Genomic DNA, 23,392 nt, shown 5'->3' with positions numbered 1-23,392 from the left:
TCTGCAAAGGAATACATTGAAGTGGTTTCTATTTATGTTTAAAGATTTATTTATTTGAAAGGAAAACTAATTGAGAAGGAAAGACACATAGAGATTTTTCATCTGCTGGGTTACTCCCCTAATGTATGCAACAGTCATGGTTGGGCCAGGCCAAAGCCAGGAGCCAGAAACTCCTTCTGGGTCTCCCATGTGGGTAGTAGGGACCCAATTACTTCTTCCATCCTCTGCTGCCTCCCCAAGCACATTAGCAGGGAGCTGCATCAGAAGTACAGTAGCCAGGACTCCATCTAGCATGTTTCTTATGGGATGTGGGTGGTGAAAGCAGCAGTTTAACTTACTATGCCACAAGATACACCCCTGAACTATTTTTTGTGTTTTAAAACAAGCTTAAATAATTCCTAAATAGTGCTATGGCCCTACCCAGCAAAATTAAAAACAATACCTGAAGGGTTCAAACTATTTCCAGCTACATTGAGTGAATCCCAGAGCAGTGCTTACAGGAATTTATAGGAATACAAAAATATCTGCACCCAAGAAGATAACATTTATAGTGTCTGATATCCAATCAAAGATTGCTAGGCACACAAAGAAGCAAGAAAATACAACCCATAATGAGAATGATCAGTCAACTGAAACCTACTGAAGACTTACATCAGATGTCAGAATTAGCAGCAAATGACAGTAAAATAATTATTATGATTGTTTTCTATATTTTCAAAAGTTAATTGAGAAAGACACGGAAGATATTTTTAAAAGAGCCAAATTTGACTTCTAGAAATGAAATAATTAATGTCTGAGAAGAAAAAAAATACACTGGATGGGATTAATGAAAGGTACATAGGAAAGATAAGTAGACTTCAAGTCACAGGATTTTAAAGTATTCCCAATAAACCACGGAGGGGTTAGGCATTTGGCAAAACAGTTAAGGTGTAACTTGAGATGCCCGCATCCCACACCAGAGAGCCTGGGTTTGAATCCTCACTCCACTCCTGATTTCAGCTTCCTGCTGATTACACACCCTGGAAGGCAGCAGGTGATGGCTCAAGTGCTTAAGTCCTGGCAGGGAGTTGAGTTTCTGGCTCTTGGCTTGAGCAGGCTCAGCCCCAACTGTTGTGAGCGTTAGAGGAGTGAATCAATGGATAGACCTCTGTCTCTCAGACAAATAAGCAAATAAATAACTTTTTAAAAAAGGACTTATTTATTTGAACAAGTTAGGGAAAAAGAGTGTGAGAGAGAGATAAAATCTTCCATCCACTGATTCACTCAGATGGCCACAGTGGTCAGTACTGGGCCAGGCAAAAACCAGGAGCCAGGAGTTTCATCCAGGTCTCCCATTTGGATAGCAGTGGCCCAAACACTTGAGCCATCTTCTGCTGCTTTTCCCATACCATTAGCAGGGACCTGGATCAGAATAGGAGCAGTGGGGACATGAACCTGTGTCATATGGGATACTGGCATCCAAGAGCTGCTACTCCACAACACTGGCCCTGATAAATAACTTATTTTAAGATTTTATTTATTTATTTGAGAAGTAGAATTACAGACAGAGAGAAAGACAGAGAGGAAGGTCTTCCATCTCTTGGTTCACTCTCACAATGGCCATAACAGCCAGAGCTGGACCATTCCGAAGCCAGGAGCTTATTCCAAGTCTTCCATGTGGGTGCAGGGGCTCAAGTACTTGGGCCATTCTCCACTGCCCTCCCAGGTGATAGCAGAGAGCTGGATTAGAAGAGGAGCAGCTGGGACACGAACCGGCACCCATATGGGATGCCAGCACCACAAGTGGAGGCTTTGCCTAACAGGCCACAGCGCCAGCCCCATAAATAACTTCTTAAAGCTCAAAACAATACATAGAGAAAAGAGTAAAAAATAAGCAAATCAGCCAACAGTAAGCTTTGAGTTAACATCAAATAGCCTAACACCTGTATGATTGGAGTTACTGGTGGAAAAAGGTGGGGGAAATGAAGAGCATAAAAAATGTTTGATAAAATGGTGGCCAAAATATTGCGAATTGGGTGCAGAAGGAATTGTGGTGCTGTGGATTAAGCCATTGCTTGTGACATGTGCATCTCCTATTGGAGTGTTGATTGGAGTTCCAACTACTTGGCTTCCAATCAGCTTTCTGCTAATGTGCCTGGAAAGGCAGTGGATGATAGCCCAAGTATTTGGGTCCCCACCAGCCATAACCGAGACTAGATGGGGTTCCCATCTCCTGGCTTTGACCTTGCTCAGCCTCAGCTATCGCAGGCATTTGTGGAGTGAATGAGAGGATTGGAGGTCTCTCTCTCTCTCTTCCTTTCCTCCCCCACCACACCACTCTTTCAAATAAATAAATAATTTTTAAAATTGCCAGTTTGGATAAAAAGTAATATCCCACAGATCCAAGAACTCAACAACTACAAGTGCAAAACACATAAATAAAACTACAACAAGGCACGTCATTATAAAATTGTGATATGATAAAACTAGCAGTTTAGGAGAAAATCTTAAAAACTACAGAAAAAAATACATTTTAAAACGATGAATAGATTTGTCGCTGGATTCAGTGCAGATGAGGCAACAGCAGAACACCATCTTTAAAGTACTAAAATTTTTATTTTATTTAAAAGCAAGAGAGAGACAGAGATCTTAATGCTCCAAATGCCTGCAATAGCTAGGGCTGGGGCAGGCCGAAGTCAGGAACCAGGAACTCATTCTGGATCTCCCACATGGGTGGCAGGGACCCAAACATTTGAGCCATTGCTGGCTGCTTCCCAGGGTGCTTATTAGCAGGAATGTAGAATCTGAAGTGAGCCAGGCCTCAAACCCAGTACTCCAATATGGGAGATGGGCATCCCAAGTGGCCTCATAACTGTTGTGCCAAATGCCTGCCCCAGCAGCTTTTGTTTCCAAAGGTCATCATAGTTCCTGGTTAAGAATAGACAGGGTTCACAAAGAGGACCATAGTCTTCGCCTAACGCCTATATATTGAAGAGTTCTTATATACAAACTATTAATGGAAACATGCTTCTAAAACCTTGTCTCTGTGCTGGCATTCTTTCCCCTGCCTCTTCCAAATGTTTGATTTTCAGTTTACTAGAATAAGAGTATTTTAAAAAGCCTCTTCCTATGTTTGGGGGTTGAGAGATCCTCTTGCTTCATTCCTGTCTGTGTGTTCCTCTTAGTTTCATTTTGCTACAGTTCATTTAGTTTCACAATTGCATTTTGGTTTTTTTTGACAGGCAGAGTGGACAATGAGAGAGAGAGAGACAGAGAGAAAGGTCTTCCTTTGCTGTTAGCTCACCCTCCAATGGCCACCACGGCCGGCGCGCTGTGGCTGGCGCACCGCGCTGTTCCGAAGGCAGGAGCCAGGTGCTTATCCTGGTCTCCCATGGGGTGCAGGGCCCAAGCACTTGGGCCATCCTCCACTGCACTCCTGGGCCACAGCAGAGAGCTGGCCTGGAAGAGGGGCAACCGGGGCAGAATCCGGCGCCCCGACCGGGACTAGAACCTGGTGTGCTGGCACCGCAGGTGGAGGATTAGCCTAGTGAGCCACGGCGCCGGCCCACAATTGCATTTCAGATACTATAGCTCTATATTTGTTTATCTACCTGCCTGGAATCAGGCATTGGGCAAATTGTCACCACTTACTCCATTCACTCTGTTCTGTGGCTCCATACATTTGAGCTAATCACTCTTCACAGAAGTCATGAGCAGAAATGCCAACTTTTGCAAATAAAAGCAAACTACAGTCCATTCTTCCTCATGACCAAATTAATCACTTCCAGGTTGATTGATGCAGTCCTGAAATCCAAACTGCCTTACTGTACTCCTGTACAACTCAAGAATCCAAACCTCCTCAAGGATCTCTACATCCTCTGAAGTACATGCAGCAGGTCAGCATCAGAAATGAACACAGCAGAAGCTTGATGGGACTTAGAAACTGCAGTTCTCAGACCCTCTGAGAACTAAAGTGAGAGTTAGAAAACAGTAGTTATGAGGGGCCTGCAGAAAAGTTAATACTGACAGTAATAGTAAGATCCAGCATTTAGCACTCACTATGTACCAGACAATGTGTCACATCCCTATGAAGCACTTTATAATGGTAATAAGTAACTCAATCAAGATCACAATAGTGGAGCCAGAAATTGAAGCCCATCAGTCTGACTCTGGAGCCCACACTCTGAACTTCTCTTCTCTGGCATCTCTCATGAAATAATACAGTGATGGTAAGGAGCATTGAACAAAGGCTAATAAACACATGGTTGGTTCCTCTCCCCCTCTCTTCACTGTCTTGAATTCTGGGGATGGATATCACCAACTTTGCCTACCATAGGCATTACAGAGGGTTCAAAAGACAGTAGCAATGTATAATAGGACTTAGGGAAGAGTAGTGTACTGAGGGTAGGAAGACAAGGAAGAGGGAGTATTTAACAGCTTTGAACTTTACAGGGAATAGCTACTGATGCCCTTCTCATTTGTTATCCAGCATAGTTGCTTCCTAGCACTCAATTCAAGGTCAAGTGATCTTGGCCCATGACTAAAAAAGTTGATCTCCCAAGTTTTCTTTCCCATGTTAATAAGGGACTCAAAAACGTAGATTAAATAGCCTGTTTGTCCATCTCTTCCATATATGGTAAGAAGTTAAGCAGTAGTAAATTAATAAAGGATCAAAACCAAATTTAATTTGGTTGCCTTTAACTTAAAAACTCAAGGAGACAGATTCAGAGGAACCAAGCATAACTATTGAAGACATCTTAGGAACATATGCCTCTAGTTTAAAAAATGCAGGAGCAAGGAAAGAGGGATGGAGGGGAGGAAAACACCCACCTTCATCATGGAGAATAATGGCCAACTGTCTCTATGTTAATGATCCTGAGAGCACTGACTTCTTAGAAAGTTTTACCAGAACCTTGGCTGGTCTACCTCCAGTAATAATGCACAGAGGTGAGCAAGCACAGCTGTCCTGCTGTAACTAAGACTGCAGGGCAGAGCATCAGGTGCAAACTTCTCATCCTTCAAGCTGACTCTTAAACTGCTTGCGCTCTTGTAACTCCAAGTCTCAACTTGTTAAAAGTGAGATTTGGGAGGTCATTAGTCTATAATGGGGGCCAGGGACTAGAGACATTTCTTTAAAGCAAAATTAGAAACAGGTACCCAACACATATCAACCATTTTAAGATGTTGCCATTTCACATTTTTCCAGAGAGAGGTGAGAACCTATTAATTCCAAAGAGCTTAATACCCACATGAGCATGATACTGAAGCCAGATTGCAAGAGTAAAATGCCTGTCCAGTAACAGAAAGATCTCAGGGCTCTTACCCAACCCCTCCTGATGTAAGTTAGGTGCAGTTCTCTGATACAAGCAGCTCAGCTATCACTGAGAATTTTGTCTTATTTTCTTGTTAAAAATTTAACTGTGGAAGAGTTTGAATGGTAGTCACCTTCTTCCAAAAAGCTGAAGCAGCAAAACCTCTCCACAAAACTAGTTCCATTTAAAAAGTCTCAATGCAATCTTGCCAGATCCTAAAATAATTGTAGCTCAGAAAGGCAGATGTGGCTTTGGGAGTGAACAATTTGTACCATACTGTACCTTTTCATGAGGTGGCATGAGGTCAGTGACACAGCTGTGGACCAATGAAGCATGATAAGATAGAAGCCATCAGCTTCTGCAGGAATACCAGAAGCAAGCCACAGTGCCTTCGGCAAGACCTGGGTGCCAAGAGGGACCGTGGCACTACTTGTTCGGCACAGAGGTTCAAGCATTGGCCAGGGAACCAGCTTTCGTCTCTGAGCACTTGTAATGCCTGTGCCATTTCTAGAATTCTTTGAAATTTTGAGTTAATAGGGTCAGAGATTCTTCTTTGATGCCTGCTGCAGGAACTAAAAAGGCTGGGTTAACAATGGCTGTCTCAGCCCATAGCAAAGGATTTTGTCGTTTAACTCTTGGGAAAAAATATCCCTGTTGACCAAGGGCAGATGATGCAGACCTTGCAAGGACACCGCCAGCCTGCAGTCCCATCCAAGTCCAGCTGCTGGAGTTTTATAAATTATTTATTAGCTGTGGCTATAAATTAGAGATGAACGGAAGGCCTTTGGGCCTGATCTTGGATGTATTCCTTATTAATGAATTTCAGGCATTTTCTGTGTTAAGGGACAATTTTTGATAAGAGGACTGAGTACTTCCTTGTATGCAGGAATTTACGAATGCTACTGCTGTTGTGCAGACTATTCCTGTGTCAAATTCTGCTCTAACAGGGGTTCTGAAAAGTCCTGTGCTGGGACAGGTCAGTGCGTTCAATCATCCATTTAATTCAGCATACCATTCATATCTTCCTGTCATATAGATCCAATTCCCTTTTCAGAGTGTTGAACTTACCTCTCTAGTGACTTTCAGCAAAACCTTGCATTGGTTTTGCCAGGTATCTAAAATTTTCCCATAAACATCTGAATTGAAAATCTGCACGGTGGGCATTGTGGTGCAGGGGATTATGCCCCGACCTGGGATGCCTGAGGTCCATGTTGGATGCATGGTGTGAGTCCTGGCTTTTCTGCTCTTCTGATCCAGCTCCCGGCTTATGTGCTAGGGAGGCAGCAGATGATGGCTCATGTGGTTGTGTTTCTGCCCTCCCCACTCCACCCTGCCATGGGAGACTTAGATGGAGTTTCTGATTTCTTGCTTTGACCTTGCCCAGTCCTGGCTGTTGAGGGGTATTTGGGGAATGGAGTAGCAAATAGAAAATCTGTTGTGCTACCTTTGAAATAAATAAATCTTTAAAAAAACAGAAACAAAAACCTAGGGGCTATTAGGGCATCGTGGGGTCAGATATTCTGTGAGATGTCAGACTTACTGCTCCCAATGAAAGAAATAAGTGCTGTCCAGGCTCAAACTTCAAAGGACCAGGGTATTTAGAAACACTACAGACCCTGTGTACATCCTTGTGTATCTTAGAACAAGTACTGCCTATACTACCGTAAGATACTGTTTAAATTTACACATTTCCAACCACTAACCTCCTCTGTCATTCACTGCACATGCATACACACAAAATCTGGTAACAGAGACAAGAACTTTTGCTCATATTTTTTTAATGTATCACAATGAGCAAGAAACATACTTGATGAAATATTTTCAAAGGAGTATATTCAATTACCATCTACAATCAACTTAACTATGACAACAAAGTTTTTGTGACAAATTTTTTTTTTCAGTTTGAAAGTTCCATGTGGTTCTGTTAGTCTCCATGTATTTTGGTACAGTTCAAGATCAGCATTGTTACAGTAACAAAAAAGCTAACAAGACTACATTATAGAAAAACACCAAGAACATCATTTTTGGTTTCACTTGCTCTATTTTTTTTGTTTTTCTTTTTTGTTTTGTTTTTTTGTTTTTTGTTTTTTTGTTTTTTTTTTTTTTTTGTACATTGCAAAGGCTGTTCATATACCTCTTCACCTCAGGGTCACGTTCATTTATGCTTTCTTTCCTACCCAAACTTGCCCCCCTCCCCCCTGAAGAAAGTAAACAAACAAACAAAAAAAACTAGTCAAAGCTTTGTTTCACAGTGGGCAGTATCTCAGCGCCAACAAACAGCCAACTCAATTTATGCTTCTATTTTAAATGTTTTAATTTAATTTATTTAAAAAAAATATATGTCCATGAACATCAAGTGCACTGGCTTGGGTCACTGCCTCTCTCTCCTGAAACTTTCCTGCCATGCCTGATAAACTCAGGTTTAAACACATGCCGTCTGTTTTACTTTATCTTCAATTGTGTAAAACTTTGGCCACATTCATCTATTTAAATAGCTTTTAATTAAAAAAAAAAAAAAAACCCTTCCTTGATGTACTAAACTCTTCCGTGTGTGTGCGTGTTTTACTTTTCTTAAGTTTCTTTTTGGAAGGATGGGTGAAATAACTCCGATTTGGTGGATCAGTTTGGTGCTGTGACAGAACCGTGTCCAGCACCAACCCACACTGTGGAATACTGGGGGGAAAAAAGCAACAATCAAAAAAATGAAGTAAAGTGGAGGTGAAGAACTAAGTTAAAAAGTGAGTTGAGAGATCCTGTTCAACTACCTACTGTATAGCAGACAGGAGTCAATTCCCCGAGTGAGATCAGTCTAAACCGTTGAGCCTTGTAGTAAACTCATGCTTTGTGAATGATACCAGTCAAAGCCAAGGTGGATGTCAGCCCACAATCTGACTAGCTCATATTTGACCTCTTATTTTTCAACATCTCTGGCTGCTTTGCTACTTCTGGGTTAGTGCTGAGAATTACATTTTTTTTTTTTTTTGAATGAACCTACAGGTAGACAGGACAATTGGAAAGTGTGCAACCCACTCCACGTTGAAACAGTCACCCTCTGGGGAACGCTAGTGGGTGGACACAAGCTTAGCCTATGTACCCAGCCACCTCATTGTTGCCAAACACACCCACGGTCAAGGCATGGCATAACAAAACACTGACAGTCACTCTGCCTCACAGAGGGAGGATGGCATAGTAGCTCAAAAACAAACAAAAACAACACAACACTGAAACCACTGGGAGGGGACGGCACAGTGACAAAGAAGAAACTTAACGCTGGGGTGAGGGGAAAGGAGAGGGATAGAAATTGCACTATTACCAAGCAATATCATTGTTTTTAAAAACAAAGTTTTCAGAGAAGACCTAGCAGAATGACAGGTAAAGCTAGTGTTAAACTGTTAACTGGTATCACAAAGAGAACCAAAAACAAAACAACTTTTTTTCTATATGATACAGACACAGAGTAACATACAACAGTTAAATGGCAAAAAATATATATATATTTCATAGAGTTACAAACAAGATAAAATAATGGAAAACAAAAAACTGTACAACTTTAAAATTTAAAAATGTTCATCTCAAACACAGGGAGAAAATACAAGAATTCTGGTTAAAAGCAAATAGCTTGTTAAAACCGTAAATGTTTTGCGTACTTGTTTTTGACACCTTATGCTACAACTCGATACTGGTATGAATAGTTAGATGGTATTCTTTAGTATTTCTACTTAAAAAAAATTAAAAAATTTGCACTGTGCATCAGCCTAGTTAGAAATATGTACAACAGTTCAGGATCTATTTCATTAAACTAAAAACAAATTCATAAAAATAAAATAGTCCCGGCTAAAAAAAGAAAAAAGAAAAAAAGAAATCCATTTTCAGATCTTGGAATGCTCCAGTCTTTTTGCAAAGTCGATGAGTGGCTTCAGCACTGGGGAAAGAAGCCGGAAAGGTGACCAATGGAACCTGTATTCACAGTCTTCAAAGTTCCCTTTGAAACCTAAGGAAGGAAGAGAATGGAGGGGAGAAGGGTTTCACACTTCCGGGGCAAGGGGGAATTGTTTCAGTTGACATTTGGCTATGAAAGTGAAACAGCAAAGCATCTATTTGTTTCCAAAATCTACGTTTTAGCAGCACGAAGTTTTCAAAGTTCAGACTGTTTTTTGTTTGTTTGTTTTTAAAGATGAGAAAGGGTGTCTGTGGTGTGGTGGTGTGTGTTCCAGGATATCAACATAAACACGAGTGCCTCGCATGTGCGGCTCCTTTTCGCTTTCTGCCCATTGCTATCTGCTTCGTTGTTGGCTGTGCTCTGGATCACTCGCCGCTCCGACTGCCTAACACAAGGACAAAACTTGGAAGTAAAAAATGTGTCTTTTGGTATGTGGAATTGTCATTAATAGCTGCCTCTCTGCTTGCAGAGGAGGCACACAACAACCTGGGAATCTTCTGTTTTACTCTTTGTTTTATCAAACTAAGTCTTGTTTAAATCAGAAACAAATTCTCAAGTAACAAGAACCCTTTCCCTTTTTCCTGCATCAGCAGCGAAAGGGTGTGTCTTTGGATTTTATTTAAAGCATGAAATTTCTTTTTCTGAGAGAGCAAAGAAAAACACAAAACAAAAACCAAACCCCTAACCAAAAACTTTTTTAGAAAAGTACATGGCCCAATTACACAAAATGAAACAAATGCTCTAGCTTGCCGTTCTTAGGAAAAGAATACTTGAAGTGTCTACCAAACAGAGGAAAAGAAGGGACACAGAGAAAGGCCAAAGGAAGGATAAATAAAAGTAAACACACAAGGCCAACAGACATAGGTAACTAGAAGTATGCCTTTAAAAAGTTTCAACTCCCCAACCAAAAATAATCTTGTGAGGATCCTATTGACCCCTAGAATCCTTTGAAATTCTTTTTTTAGTTTTATAAAATAATTTTGCAGCTACCCTCTAAGAAATGAAGGCAGCTACCAAAAGGGGAGATTATAGGATGGGAGGTGGGAAAAGGAAAGAGAGGGGAATTAAGGGAGAAAAGCTTAGGCGAATCAATGGATTGCAATCTATCTGCTAGGAATGAACAAGACAACATCAAATGAGGAGCTGTCAGCTGGACCATACAAAAAGCTAAATGTACACAAAAGGTTTTTTTTTTTTCCTTTTAAATCTACCATACTGCTTCAGTTCATTTCCAATGCAACAATCTACTCAACATCAAAAATGGTCATATCTATCATAAATACAGAAAGTCAGTTTTTAAAACTTACTTTTTTTAAGCTACAAGTCCTCAACACTCTTTGTGTGTGTGGGTTATTTCTTCTGAAAGTGGGAGTGCTTAACTTTTCCCCTTGAAACTGGCTTCAGCAGAAAAGCTATCCTTTAAAATCCCCAGAAAGCTAAAGCAGTTCACATTGTTTTTCTCAAATACTTTCTGCCCATTTTTAAATTAACAAGAAAAATTTTTCTGGAACCAAAAAAAAAAAAAAAAGGAACTGAAAAAAAAATACAAAACAATGATTCTGGAAACAGAACAAAGTGTGAGCGATTGACCTGAGAATAAAAAGACATTACATTTCTTTTTTTCTTTTAGCAAGCCATTGGTATCTGAATGCTAAGATAGCAAGAAGTTTAAAACTGTAACCAGGTGGACTGCTTTCCCATACAGTGCGTGCCGGACTCCTCTGTGCTATCGACGTGGGCATTTATTGAAAGGGGGCGAATATACAAGGGGTTTAAGCTCCAAAGACATTAGGGAGGCCCTGCGGACTTCCTTTCCCAGACCAATAGTACCTTCAAAAGGACACAATGTAACAGGGTTAGGGTTTTTTTTTTTTTAAATATTAAAAGAAAAGAATGTAAAATCACCGGCATAGATAGGTATATGGGAAAACAACCCACGCTTTTTCTTTTTTTTTCCTTTTTTTATTTTTATTTTTGTTTTTTTTGTGTTTTTTGTGTTTTTTTTTTGGTTAGAAGCTTTGGAATTGCAGTTAGTCTATTTTTGAAATTGGTTTGTTATTAATTTTTTTATTTAAATTCATTTGTATTGTTCATCTTCAAAGCTTACAATCTGAAGGTGTCCGTTCCTACACTGGTCAGACCACTGTCCTTGGGGCAGCTGGGGTCTTTGGGACCCTCCACCGGGCTCGCCGGTCCGTCGGACTTTTGGCTGAGATCCGTGTCAGACTCCTCCGAATAGTCGTCTGTTGGCATCGAGGGCTGAACCCCTGAGGTGCTGCATGAACTTGAGGTAACCGTTGAAGATGAGGAGAGAGGAGGAAAAGAAGGGGGCTTCGCGGCCGAAGCCCGGGAGACCACTTGCGGCCAAGACTTCCTGGAGGCGTGGGGGGAAGCGGACGAGGAGGACGAGGAGGGGGCGGCGGCCGACGGGGGAGGGGGGCTGTCGTTTGAGTGAGCGGCAGACTGCGAGGTAGATGCGGTGCTAGGATCGGGGAAGCAGGCAGAGTGAGGTAATAAACTAGGGTGCTCTTTGGCGTTTCTTGCTGCTCTCGTGATTGTTCTGTGTTTGTGCAAGGCCGACTCGAGATGTTGACTCAGAGCTTCCTCCCCACAGAGCGCGCTCTCGCACGCCAGGCAGTGGTACGAGCCGCCCCCGCCGCCGCCGCCGCCGCCGCCGCCGCCTGTGGGCACGTGGAGCACCATCTCTTGCAGGTTCGCCACAGACTGGCCGAAGAAGCAGAGGGACTGCAGGTGGCTCCTCGCCGCCTCCTCGTCGCCGAAGCCCGCCTGGCACTTGCGGCAGACCAACTTGTACTGCACCTTTGGAACAATGAAGGGGTCAGAGAGGGAGTCCGCACTTTTGCTTTCTGCTTCTGGCTCTTCGGGGGGTTTCGGCAGGAGGGGGGACACCTCACGGGGGGCGTTTTTCTGCTCTTCTGGTTTGGGGGATTCTTTGGCAGGGTCTTTGTCTGGGGAAGCAGCCCCCTGGGGGACTGGGGTTTGGCTTGCTTTGGGCTGCTGCTGCTGCTGCTGCTGCACTTTCTGCTGCTGCTGGATGGCCTCCTGCAGACTCTGCTGGTATTGCTGGTACTGCTGCAGTAGGGAGCCGGGGGACAGCCCCATCAGGGCCTGCGACAGCGCAGGGCTGTAGGGGAACAGGCCTTCCATGCCGTACATAGGCTGCAGGTACCCGCTCTGCAGGGCGCCAGGGATCTGGGGGGCATAGTAAGGAGAAAAGCCTGGTACAAAGTAAGGAAGGAACTGGCTTGTGAGCAACGCTGTGGGGTCTGAAGTCAAGGCTGCCTGCAGGGCCTGCAGCTGAGCAGGGTCCACTGCGTACTCCATGGTGGGCAGCGGGGCTGAAACTGTGGCCGCTGCGGCGGGGGCCTCTCCTTTCTCCTTCTTGGGGACAGGCGGAGGCTCCCCTTTCCCTTTGTGTGCCTTCTCCTTTGCTTTCTCACTGTCTTTGTCCTTGCGCGGCTGCGGCTGGAGCGTGGGTGGTGGCTGCACTGCTGGAGGCGGGGGAGGCTGCTGGACTTGGGGCTGCTGCTGCTGCTGGGGGTGTTGCTGAGGGGCCATCGCCATGGTGGCTTGTGCTGGGGTTGGGGAGCTCAGCGATGCTGAGGACGGTTTATTTGGTAATCCAGATGTGGGGAGTCCAGGGGAAGGAACTGTTGTGCTGGGCAGAACCATCAGGTTCGGTTTAGGAGACGTTAAAGCTGAAAGGAACGAGACAGAGAAATCACGTCAGTCCGGGAGGTAAGACTGAAGCCCACGGTGCTTCACCTGTGTCACTGACACCGAGCCTAAATGTGAAGATTTCAGCCTGAAGGACCCTCTCATACAGTTTGCACAAAACTAGACCAGCAGGCTCAATGTTGGCTAGCCTTGGGTCAGCTCCTCCACTTCCCCTTTCAGCTAAACAACTTCGTGCCTAACCTGCCACATCCACTAGTTCAGGTCTTCTCTGCCACACACTGCCAGCTACCATTCACTCTGCCCAACTCAATTCATCTGTAAAACTAGCTGTTTACAGCTGGGACTCATTTGAAACCAAGGCCTTCATCAAAGCGCCATAGAAAAAGTAGAGCCACGAGGCCCCACCAGAAGTCGTCTGGAGAGCAGAGGCAACCGGAGACAGGGCTAAAGCAAGGAACCTGGCAAGGCCCCAAGGCCCCACAGACAACTGAAACAGCCCCTACACATTGTCCTCCTCTGTGCTGCTGTCGCTGAATGGGAGAGTGTGGAGGAAGGGCCTGGGGAGCCGTAAAAGCAGCCCATTCAGGGGAAGCTGCTCCAGTGCCTTGGCCCAGCACATCCGCTTCAGCGAGTCTGGTGAAGGATGCAACCGTAGAGGAACAGACTCCTGAAGTCGGCTGGAGAAATGAGCAGCCTCCTCCTGCCCCTGACGGCTGCAGAGGCTCCAGAGATTATCTGGCAGGGGAGAGAAAAGCAGCGTACAAAGTGGAACAGCTCAAGGTGCTGACATATCAGTCCTTAAGGCAGCATAACCTCCTCTGGGCACTGCTGCTTATGGGTGTGCAGATCCGTGACTGCGTCACCAGACCCATATGCTATCATAGTCGGCCCAATCCAGCACTACCGGCAGAGCCTTCACCCACCCCACAGCCTCACTTGTCCCCTGGTGGGTGCCTTCTGACGTTACGCCAAACTTCGTGGCAGGGAAGGACAGCAGACAAAGTGTGCTGAATGACTACATGCCACCAAAGAGAGAGGAGCTGGGAAGACCTCCCGAGCAACATCCCTCAGCACACTTCTGTGTTCACCACATTCGAGGAATCAGCACTCATCCCTTCCTTTCAGAGGACACTGAAATGTCAACTCAGAAAGATCTTCCAGCCCCCTGCAGCGTTTCACGTGAACCATGCTACCATGAAACGGGGTAGGGGTTTCACAGCACGACACTGTCCTTGAGAGGCAGGCCCAGACCTAGTGCGACTGCAGTGGTGCAGTGTTCACTGGTCCATCAAACCCTCTTACACTGCAGACAGGAGGAACAAGGTTGCTTCAAGCTGCCACTGCCAGCCAAGCACCCGTTAACACTGGGTGGTCAAGAAGGGTAGTGTCCCCCGGCATCAGTGATTGCTCTCCCGCAGCAGCTGAGAGACCACTGGGATTAGGTTATCAGAGGAGACGTGAGGGACTCGACTCTAAAACTGAAGAAAAGCTAGTCTGTTAAACAGGCAAGGCAGGGTGTGCAGCACGAATTAGAAACTTGGGACCTGGCTCTCTCTCGCTTTCTCTACCTGTAGGTAATGGGCCTGCTCCAAGTGATCAGTGGAGCAAGGAAGGAATGGCTAGAGGGTTCTTTTCCCCATAGCTTCAGGCTGGCTTTTAGGAGAAAGATGAGGACCAAAATGCTTTAGATGGCTGTGTGTACCTCCATCCGAGATTTTATTTACCAGGCTCTGCACCAAGCATAGTAGGTACAGTAGCTAAATAACCACATAGTAGACCCCACAGACCCTGTGTGGATTATGGCTGACAGACATGAGATGGGTGACCTTGTCTAGGCAACCTCTTAGAACCTCGGTTTGGACAACAGATGGCTGTTCAAATCACAGAGACAGACCTTAGCATTAGGCCTGACCAGTGCTTAATGAACACTACTTACTTCCCTCCCATCCCAGATGCAGTGCTCTGGAGAGGTGCAGTACAGCCAGGTCAGATGGTAACTGGGGCACCTCTGTCTGCCTCGAGTAAGTAGAAGCATATCTTTCTTTCTTCAGTCCACTCTATGTGGTCAGAACCTGAGCAGCACTAAACATATACCTGTTGACTGACTGGCTCATATTGGGTGTTGTGGAAGGAGCACATAGCACTGGGAGCCCGGAGGCCTGGGCGGGAGCTCTGGCTCCTACCCTAGCTTGCTGAATGGTCTTGACCTCTCTGGGCCTCAGTTTTCTCATCTGTAAAACAAGGGGAATAGATCAGACATCCTGATTCTCTTTGGTCTACAGTATTATGACTGATGGTGGGCATTCCCAAGCCCCTCTGCCAAGGTCCTGAGCTCCAAGGATACCTCGGTGCCCTGGCCACTTCCCATAGCCTCTCTCTGGGCTTACGTCCAGCTGGCTTTCACATCACTCTGTGCCTTTACTTGCCAAGACATTTAAGCAACAACTTCTAGGTTTTCATGCTTTCTCTTCCTGTTCTCTTTGGGTAATACACAGGACCAGGATGCAGTAGCCTCATGTTCTCTTAAACATTGCCAAAATCATAAAACTTGACATTAAGTCATCAAGAAACTAGGGCTGCTCTGACAAACAGCAGAGGTGCTTCCACTGCTGAGCACATGGACGTCTTTGAAGGCAAGGAGACACCAAAGGTGCTTTTGGTGCACATGTGCTGGTCAGTGCTGGCTGTTGTAAGCCTCACAGGACCCTGGATGTGAAAGCTCAATCTAGGAAAGACAGTTCAATCCCAATTAGATGGGTGAGGACAGGGTAAGAGAAACAAGAACAGCAAACTCCCTATTAAGTGAGAATATAAGAGTATTAAATACTCATGATTCTAAATGGGTGTGAGGAGGAAAGCAAGATGAGCAAAAGGACATGGGGACGGAGGACCCCTAAAAGGAGCCTTAGTATTTCTGTCTGGGGGACCTACAGAGACATGCAGAACTAGGAAGCACACTACCCAGTACACAATTTCTGGCAAGTGCACCTGAGTTGAAAGGCAGTCCCCTTAGAGACTGATCTGGCCACTGTTTTAAGAGACCCCCAGGAGTAACTCCTGCCACAGCAGTTCTCTGAAGAAAGCTGAGGCCTTGGACCAGTTTGCACAGTGTATGATCTAGAATTAGAACAATCTGGTGTCTTTTTTAAAGGTTGACTTACTTGGCAAAGTGAAAGATGAGGAGACAGAGAGAGAGAGAGAGATCTGTCTGCTGGTTTACTCCCCAAATGGTCACTGTGGCTGGGCCTGGGCCTGGCCAAAGCCAACAGCCCAGAACTCTGTCCACGTCTTCCATGTGGGTGACAGGACCCCAACTTGGGCCATCTTCCGCTGCTTTCCCAGGCACATTAGCAAGGAACTGGATAGGAAGTGGAACAGCTGGGACTTGAACAAGCATCCATTTGGTATCTTCTATTTGCAACAGCTACCTAATTGGGATTGGCATTTCCACAAGGACTGAATGAAGGTCTATGATAGAAATCTCTTTCTTGAAAATTTTCCAGCAATTAATATGCCAAGACCTTCAGGTTCCTGCTTATAGCATACACCCTGGTTTTGCTACTCAATATTAAGGCATGAGTCATTTTGGAGGTGACCGTTAGAACCATGAGGTCCCATCCTGAACTAACTAAGAGCCACGTATGCTGGCACTGGGGAGATGCAACAGAAGGAAACTTAAGTCTTGGTGCTCATCAAGAACTAGAAAGGGAAGCTTCCCACCTGCACAGCAGCTCAGTTGGGGTGCCAGGCCCCTACCTCGACGCTGAGTCTCATACTGAGGAGGATCACCTTGAGCAGAACTCACCTGTGTTGGATGGAGTAAAGCCTGGCAAGGAGGGGCTGTTGAGGCCCGGGAGCAGCACAGGAGGAATGCCCTGGAGCGCCGGGTATGCCGTGGGAAGGTTAAGAGCTTGAAGGGGAGCATTGTCAAACATCCCTTGCTGCTGAGCTGCCAGTCCAAGGACCTCATTGGCCTTCTTAATCCGGTCCAACTCTTGTTGAGCCATCAACTGCCGTACAGTGGCTGGGTCAAAGTATTCTTTCTCCTTGTCCAACTGACTTCCGATGGTGTCTTTAACTTTGGAGATATGCTGTTGGGAAAAGATATGGTCACGTACAGACAGCCGAGCGCTGTACTTGATGCCACACAAAGTGCACTCTGTTTTGGGTCCCTCGTAACTTGTTTGGTTTATACCAAAATGCTTGGCCATGCTTAACTTGGACTTCTTTTCTTTCGCCCGGGCATTCTGGAACCAGACCTGAACAACTCTCTTTGGCAGTCCAATGTCATTGCCCAGGACCTCACACTCGAGCATAGTGGGTGTCCTGTAGTCATTAAAGCATGACTTGAGGACCTTAAGCTGTAGGTTGGTCATCTGAGTGCGAAAACGTTTCTGCCCAGGCCGATCCCCGCTGTCACCAGATTTGCCCGCAGACCCGCTCGCTCCAGGACTTGGGGAGCAGGGGTCTGCAAGGCTTGAGGTTTCACTGTAGTCCACTGTACCTTCATTGTCATATTCCTTGCTATAAAAGCTTGGGGCTGGGCTGACCAGACCAGACGACAACCGATCTTCGTATTCAGACATTGCCATCATGGCTGCTTTGGTCAATCCTTCATTGGGCGCAGAGGAGGATTTGGCTTCAGTTGCTATTCCCGTTGCGCTGTCGTTGTCGGCATTGCCCTCGTCTCCTGTCGTGGTGTCTGTGATTGCCGTGTTGACAGAGGAACAGTCGTCGTTGTCCAGCTTGGTTTGGTCAAAGTTCAGATTCACTGAGGACATGGAGGGGCTTTCAAAGTCTTCGATCCCCTCCACCTTGATGGAGGAAGGGCTAAGGAGAGTTCTGGGAGACAACTCCATGGTTTTACTCACAGGTGAGAGGGGGACACCCTGACCGTCACTACTGTTTGGGGGTAGGTGGGGAAAGCTAGTTCCATCAAAAATATCTCCTTTCATCTGGAGTCCCCCATCACAGTCTAAGAGCATCGCAGACAGAGTTAGGTTGTAGCCAGCTCTCTTAGCCTCGTGCCAGTGACGGGACCGGATATGAGCCTCGAGGGCAGTCTTGGCCTTGAACAGTGCTCTGCAAAAAGGGCATCTCCTGTGGGCCTGTGCTGGGCCCACAGCCCGGAACTGTCCTTTCCTTTCTCGAGCCCGGGTATTCTGAAACCAGACTTGGACCACACGTTTCTTCAAGCCCACTTCATGCGCGATGTGATCCAACATCTTTCGAGTTGGATTGGAGTCCAGCAGGTACTTCTGGTAGAGAATTTCCAGCTGTTCGGGTGTGATCGTTGTCCTGAGGCGCTTGTCTCTCTGAGGCTCCTCTCCTCCTGTCCCACTGTCATTTTCACCGGGGCTCGCACTGGCCTTTTCCTCCAGCTTCCTCTTCAGTGTGTTCATCGTGGAGGTGGGAGTTGAAGGAGAAGTGGCGGAGCTCGCTGGAATCTGAGGTATGGCCCCAGAGAGCAGCTGGCTGGCCAGGAGGGGGTTACTGGGATCAAACAGCATGAACGGCATGTCCAGCGACCTGTCCAGAAACTGGGGGTGAATGAACTGGTTCTGTGCACTCAGGAAGTGAAGCTGCTGATGCTCCTGCCAGTGCTCAAAGGATGGAAAGGCCAGTTTGCACTGGTCACACTGGTAGGGGATTAGCTGAGGAGGTAGGTTTGCCAGCTGTTGAGGAGTTGACGTGTGGAGGGGTTTGAGGGGCAGGTGGGAGAGCTGGGACGGGCTGGGACTCGACTGGGGTAAGGGACACTGGGGAGGGGGTGCTTGTGGAGGAGGCTGGGGTAAGGCAGGGGGGGAGGCCAACTGCGGGAGCTTTTGCTGGGGCAGGTTGGTCTTCGGCTCAGGCTGCTCTTGCGGCGGCAGCTCTGCCTTTGGTTGTCCTTGCTTTTCTTGGGTTTGGTTTGGCTGCGCACTGGGTGGTTCAGCCTGCTTTGGTTTCTCATCGCTCGCCTCTGCTTTTGAATTGATGGAGGCCAGTTCGTCAGCCTCGGCTGAGAGCTGCAGGAAAGCAGAGGGTGCCGTATTGGTGGAGGGTGCCGGGGCGCTGTAAGCCTGCGAGGGCATGGGGGTGCTGCAGGAGGAGCTGGTGGGCGTCAGGATTTCCATGGCATCCATGGAATCTTCATTTTGGCTATCATCCTGCCCCTCCTCATCCTCGTCCTTGTAGCACAGCTTCTTCTGGTGCTTGATGAGATCAAAGATACGCTGAAACACCAGGCTACATTTTTTGCACTGGTAGTTCAAGTTGCTCGTTCGAATGTATCTATCGTTCGTAAGCTCACGGCGCTCTCCGTCTTTGCCCTCTCCTTGGTTCTCGTAATTTTTGCGGGCCTTCTGTCGGGCATTCTGAAACCACACCACTATGACTCGAGTTGGAAGGTTCAGTAAATTCGAGAGTTGCTCAAATTCATCGTCCTTTGGGTAAGCATTGGCATCAAAGAAATCCTGGAGGACTCTCAGCTGGTAGTCAGTAAACCTTGTTCTTGAGGACCTCTTGCTTCCCCAGTACTCCTGCTTCTGAGGCTCCGGCGAAGGGGGCCGGGAGTCTATCTTGAGCTCCTCCAGGCTGGTGATGGGAGGGTTGCTGAAGTTGTACGGGGAGTCCTTGTTACGCTGCCGCTCCTTGAAGAGAGTGTTCCTGAACCAGTGCTTGATCACTTTCTGGGGCAAGCCGGACTTATCCGCCATCTCTTTGATCTGCTCCTCGCTGGGAGAGTTGTTAATGTCAAAATATTGCCGCAGAACCCGGAGCTGGTCATCTGTGATCCTGGTGCGGGGCCTCTTGTTCTGCTGTTGGAGCAGGGTGGGATTGAGCTGATGCTGGTACAGCTGTGCCAGGTCTGCAGGCAGAGGCTCCACAGGCCCGAGCTGAGGGGGCAGCTGCGCCGGCAGAGTCTGCAGGGGCATCGTCTGCATCATCAGTGGCGAGAAGATGGGCAGCTCCATTGGCATGGAGAGCTGGGTGAGTGGCACAGAAGGCTGGGCTGGGGCAATGGTAGGCGAAGTGATGGGCGGGGCCGACACGGGGATGGCTGGCGTGGTGGCTGGCTGAGGAGGCGCCGCGGGGAGAGGGGGCGGAGGGGGCGGCGGTGGAGGGGGTGGCGGCTCTGGGGTCTGGGGCCTCAGGGGATACAGTTTATCATAGTGCTCTCTGTACTGTTTAGCAAACCTCTCAAGCTGTTTGAAGGGAAAGTAATTTTGATGAACATGCTCTTGATGACTCTTTAGAATCAAGATGTTGGAAAACAGCTTGCCACAAGAGTCGCACTCGAGCTTCTCCAAGTTCTCTCCCTGCTCTGTCTTCCCATTCTTCTTCTGCGCCTTCTGCTTGTTCTCATTGTACTGAATGACCAGCTCAAAGCCGAAGTTCTCCAGCAAGGCCTTGGTGGCGTTCCCTCTGGCATCGGAGGCGATGCGTGGAGGCAGCATGGAAGGCTCAGAACTGGCCCCCGGTGCCAACTCTTTCTTCTCTTTGGGCTTCAAGGCATCTGGCAGCGACTCCCTTGCTCCCCCATTGCCCTCTGCTCCCTCAGCACCGTCCCTCTCTTTCTGGCATTCTTTCTCCTTTTCTTTGATGACCAATTTATTTTTCTTTTCGGGATGCTGGCTTGGCTGGAGGAGGGCAGAGTGACTCTGGGACAGAGAGAGTTGGCTTTGCTGCTGCTGCTGCTGCTGCTGCTGCTGCAGGATCGGCTGGTGGCTCTGCTGTGGGACCTGAACCTGAGCCTTCAGATCTTCCAGCAGGCCAGGACTGGTGCCTGTCAACGTCAGCGCCCCGCTGGTCACTGGCAGGCTCACCTCGGGGTTGAGCTGGAACTCAGCACTGGGGATGTAGAAAGGGAAGAGCAGGTGCTGCTGCTGCTGCAGCTGCAGCAAAGTCTCGGTAGTCATGGGGAAATGAGGAAGGAGGGTGGGGTTGAACAGCTGAGACTGGATGAGCGCAGCCTGCTGCTGCAGCTCCTGCTGCAGGTGAGCTTGAACTTGGGCCTGGGCCTGGGCCAGGGTCTGTGCTTGCTGCTGCTGCTGCTGCTGCTGCTGCCTGGATGCGATCATATCTGCCAGCTTCTTCCGATTGGCCTCCTTGGGCTCTGAAGGCGCAGTGAGGCTGGCCCCGCTGGGATTCCCCAGGGGCGGCATCCCTACACTTTCAGGGGGCACTTGGCTCAGTAAATTGGAACTCGGAGTGATGCCAGTGCTGATTGGATTGGTGGTGGTAAAGGTGTTACTGCTGCTGGTGCTCACGGGACTGGGTGTGGAGGAGCTCAGGGAGACACCACTGCTGTTCCCAGTCCCGTTGCTGCCGCCACTTGCAGCCTCCAGCTTGGCTGCCCGGGCCTTGGTTTGATGCAGCACAGACCTCATGTGGATCTCCAGAGTGGAACTCTGGCTATAGGCCACATTACAAGTGTTACACTTAAAAGGTTTGTTGTCTGGGCTGCTAGTGGGTTCTGGCTGACCTGTTGCTGATTCTTGAAGAGCTCTCTTTAACTTATGTAGATGGGAGACAGAATTGTAGTGCACTAGCAGGATATTCTTTTGAGTGAAAGATTCCTTGCAGACAGTACACTTGTAAGGGCGAGAAGGGTCTAGAAACTTCTCCATGGTGAAATTGGGGCCTTTTCTGAAAGGTAGTGCTCTCTTTGGCTCTGAGCCTGAGTCTTCTTGGACCGACCCAGAGTCACTGCCTGTCGGACTCTGTTTCTCTTCCAAGTCACTCTCTTCTTCTTTATCTTCCTCGACAATGATGGTGTGGTCCTCCGCCAGGCTGGGGTCTCCCATTGCTAGGAGGTCCCCATTAGCCAGAAGGCCACCATAAAGCTGCTGTATGTCAGCCTCGCTCAACTCCAGATGGCTCGTCTCAAGGTGCTTTTTCAGAGCCTGGAAAGTTCGGAAACTGCGCTGGCAAAGGCAACACATGGTGGCGGCTCTGATCACGTGGTACTGAGAATGGAGTTGCAACTTTTCGATGGTCTTGAAAGCCAGGCTGCACTGATTACAGCGATACTTGTACACATGACGATCTGACACAGGCAGCTGAGGCCTCTTGGCGTGCACCTCATTGAAATGCGTCTGAAGGGCGGCGGAAGTTTTGAAAACCTGGTTGCATCCCTTCTTCCAGCACAGGAAGCCTGAGTCTTCTCTCACAGAGCTGGGGTCAGCAGGAGAGGGTTTCAGATCTCCACTGTGCTCTGAGCTCGCAGATGGCACGTTGTTCTTTCCCAGATCCTCTGAGGTTTCTGTAAAAACAACATCAAGCCCACAGGTAAAGGCCGTTTTGTTTCAGGGATGGCACCCAGGCCCAGTGAATGCAGAATCTGATGATGGGCAACGTACCCCAACCTGAATGACGGAATCTCTGTCTGGAGCCTCCTCCCTTCATTTTTGTCCCTAAAGTGTATGGAAAATAGACTTAAATGATGAGTTTACTTTGGTGCAGAAATAGTTTGAAATCCGTATGTAGTTTTTTAATAATATGTATTATTCATAGTCTTTTAAGCCCTCTCATATACATGGATTTCAAAAATTGCTTTGCACCAAAATCAACATATCTTTTAACTCTTATTTTCCACAAACTTGTTGAAGTATCTCTGTACACAGTATCAACAGGGTGTACAGGAAGAGATGGGAAAAAATACCAAGTTCCAATTCGTAATAGGCCTGTGTTGCATCACAGATCTATTTTTATTGCTTGATTCAGAATCCTCAGTTTCTCAAGTTGAAGGTTTCTGATTTTACACGAGATCCCCCCTTTTTTTTTTGTTTGAACTTTTATGTAGTAACAATTTATAACAGTGAATTAGTGAGTCACAGAATATGTGAATTAATGCTGTCTTCAGTTGTGGGGAAGTTACAAGAACTGTCCACTGTAACGTAAGAAATTCTGGAATGTTGATTTGTTGTTATAATGGGAATTTCAATTCTCATCTATATTCAATAAGCAAAGATCATTCAATTATCAGGGTTTTTTCTACAATGAACTCATCACACCTATAAATACCCTGACTTACAGCCAGGATATCTGTCCACTGCCCAATATGGAGCAATCGTAAGAGGAGCGGCTGGGCAGTAGTGAGGCTGAACTCTTCCTAACTTAAATCTTAGGTGCTTTTAATGGGTGGAAGACGTAGCCTCACAGAGATCTAGTGACCTATCTGGCAACTGCTCTGTGGCCCCAGCAATTTGTACTTTGTGTCTTTAACACTGGGTTTTCCAAGCACCTCTACACCTCACCCTCTGGCAATCCCAGAAGACCCTGTGCAGAGGCAGCTCCTGGAAGGACAATCCAGCGCCCTCCAAAATCAAGTCCCTAACGGTGAGATCCTCAGAGATGCAGTGTTTGACGGCTTAGGATACTGGGTCTGCAGACCAGCAACCAAGTCTCTGGTTATTCACTCCTAACTGTACACTTTTGGGGACCATGTGTCCGCACCAACATTTTCTCTCGCTTTTTA

At 47.0% G+C, this 23,392-nt stretch overlaps 1 protein-coding gene and 1 long non-coding RNA gene across 6 annotated transcripts in view; one reads left to right on the top strand and one right to left on the bottom strand.

Moving 5' to 3' along the window:
* The window catches only part of LOC127491372 (uncharacterized), a 168,091-nt gene that overhangs the window by 135,294 nt on the left and 9,405 nt on the right, over nt 1–23,392 (top strand). The gene's annotated exons all lie outside the window — the stretch shown is intronic.
* ZFHX3 (zinc finger homeobox 3) overlaps nt 7,053–23,392 on the bottom strand; it is a 254,770-nt gene continuing 238,430 nt past the window's right edge. For all 4 annotated transcript variants that reach the window (XM_070062681.2, XM_070062683.2, XM_070062680.2 and 1 more), the window contains 2 exons: nt 16,736–22,177; nt 7,053–12,950 (listed from right to left, as the gene is read on the bottom strand). In XM_070062681.2, the coding sequence (XP_069918782.1) occupies nt 11,335–12,950; nt 16,736–22,177 (7,058 nt within the window). In that variant the 3' untranslated portion in view covers nt 7,053–11,334. The remainder of the gene's footprint in view (nt 12,951–16,735; nt 22,178–23,392) is intronic.

The sequence above is a fragment of the Oryctolagus cuniculus genome, chromosome 18 (genome assembly GCF_051225735.1).
Source record: "Oryctolagus cuniculus isolate XC-2025 breed Fujian yellow rabbit chromosome 18, ASM5122573v1, whole genome shotgun sequence".
NCBI lineage: Eukaryota > Metazoa > Chordata > Mammalia > Lagomorpha > Leporidae > Oryctolagus > Oryctolagus cuniculus.
The sequence above is the reverse complement of the archived record's forward strand: the minus strand, read 5'-3'. Positions and strand labels throughout refer to the sequence as shown.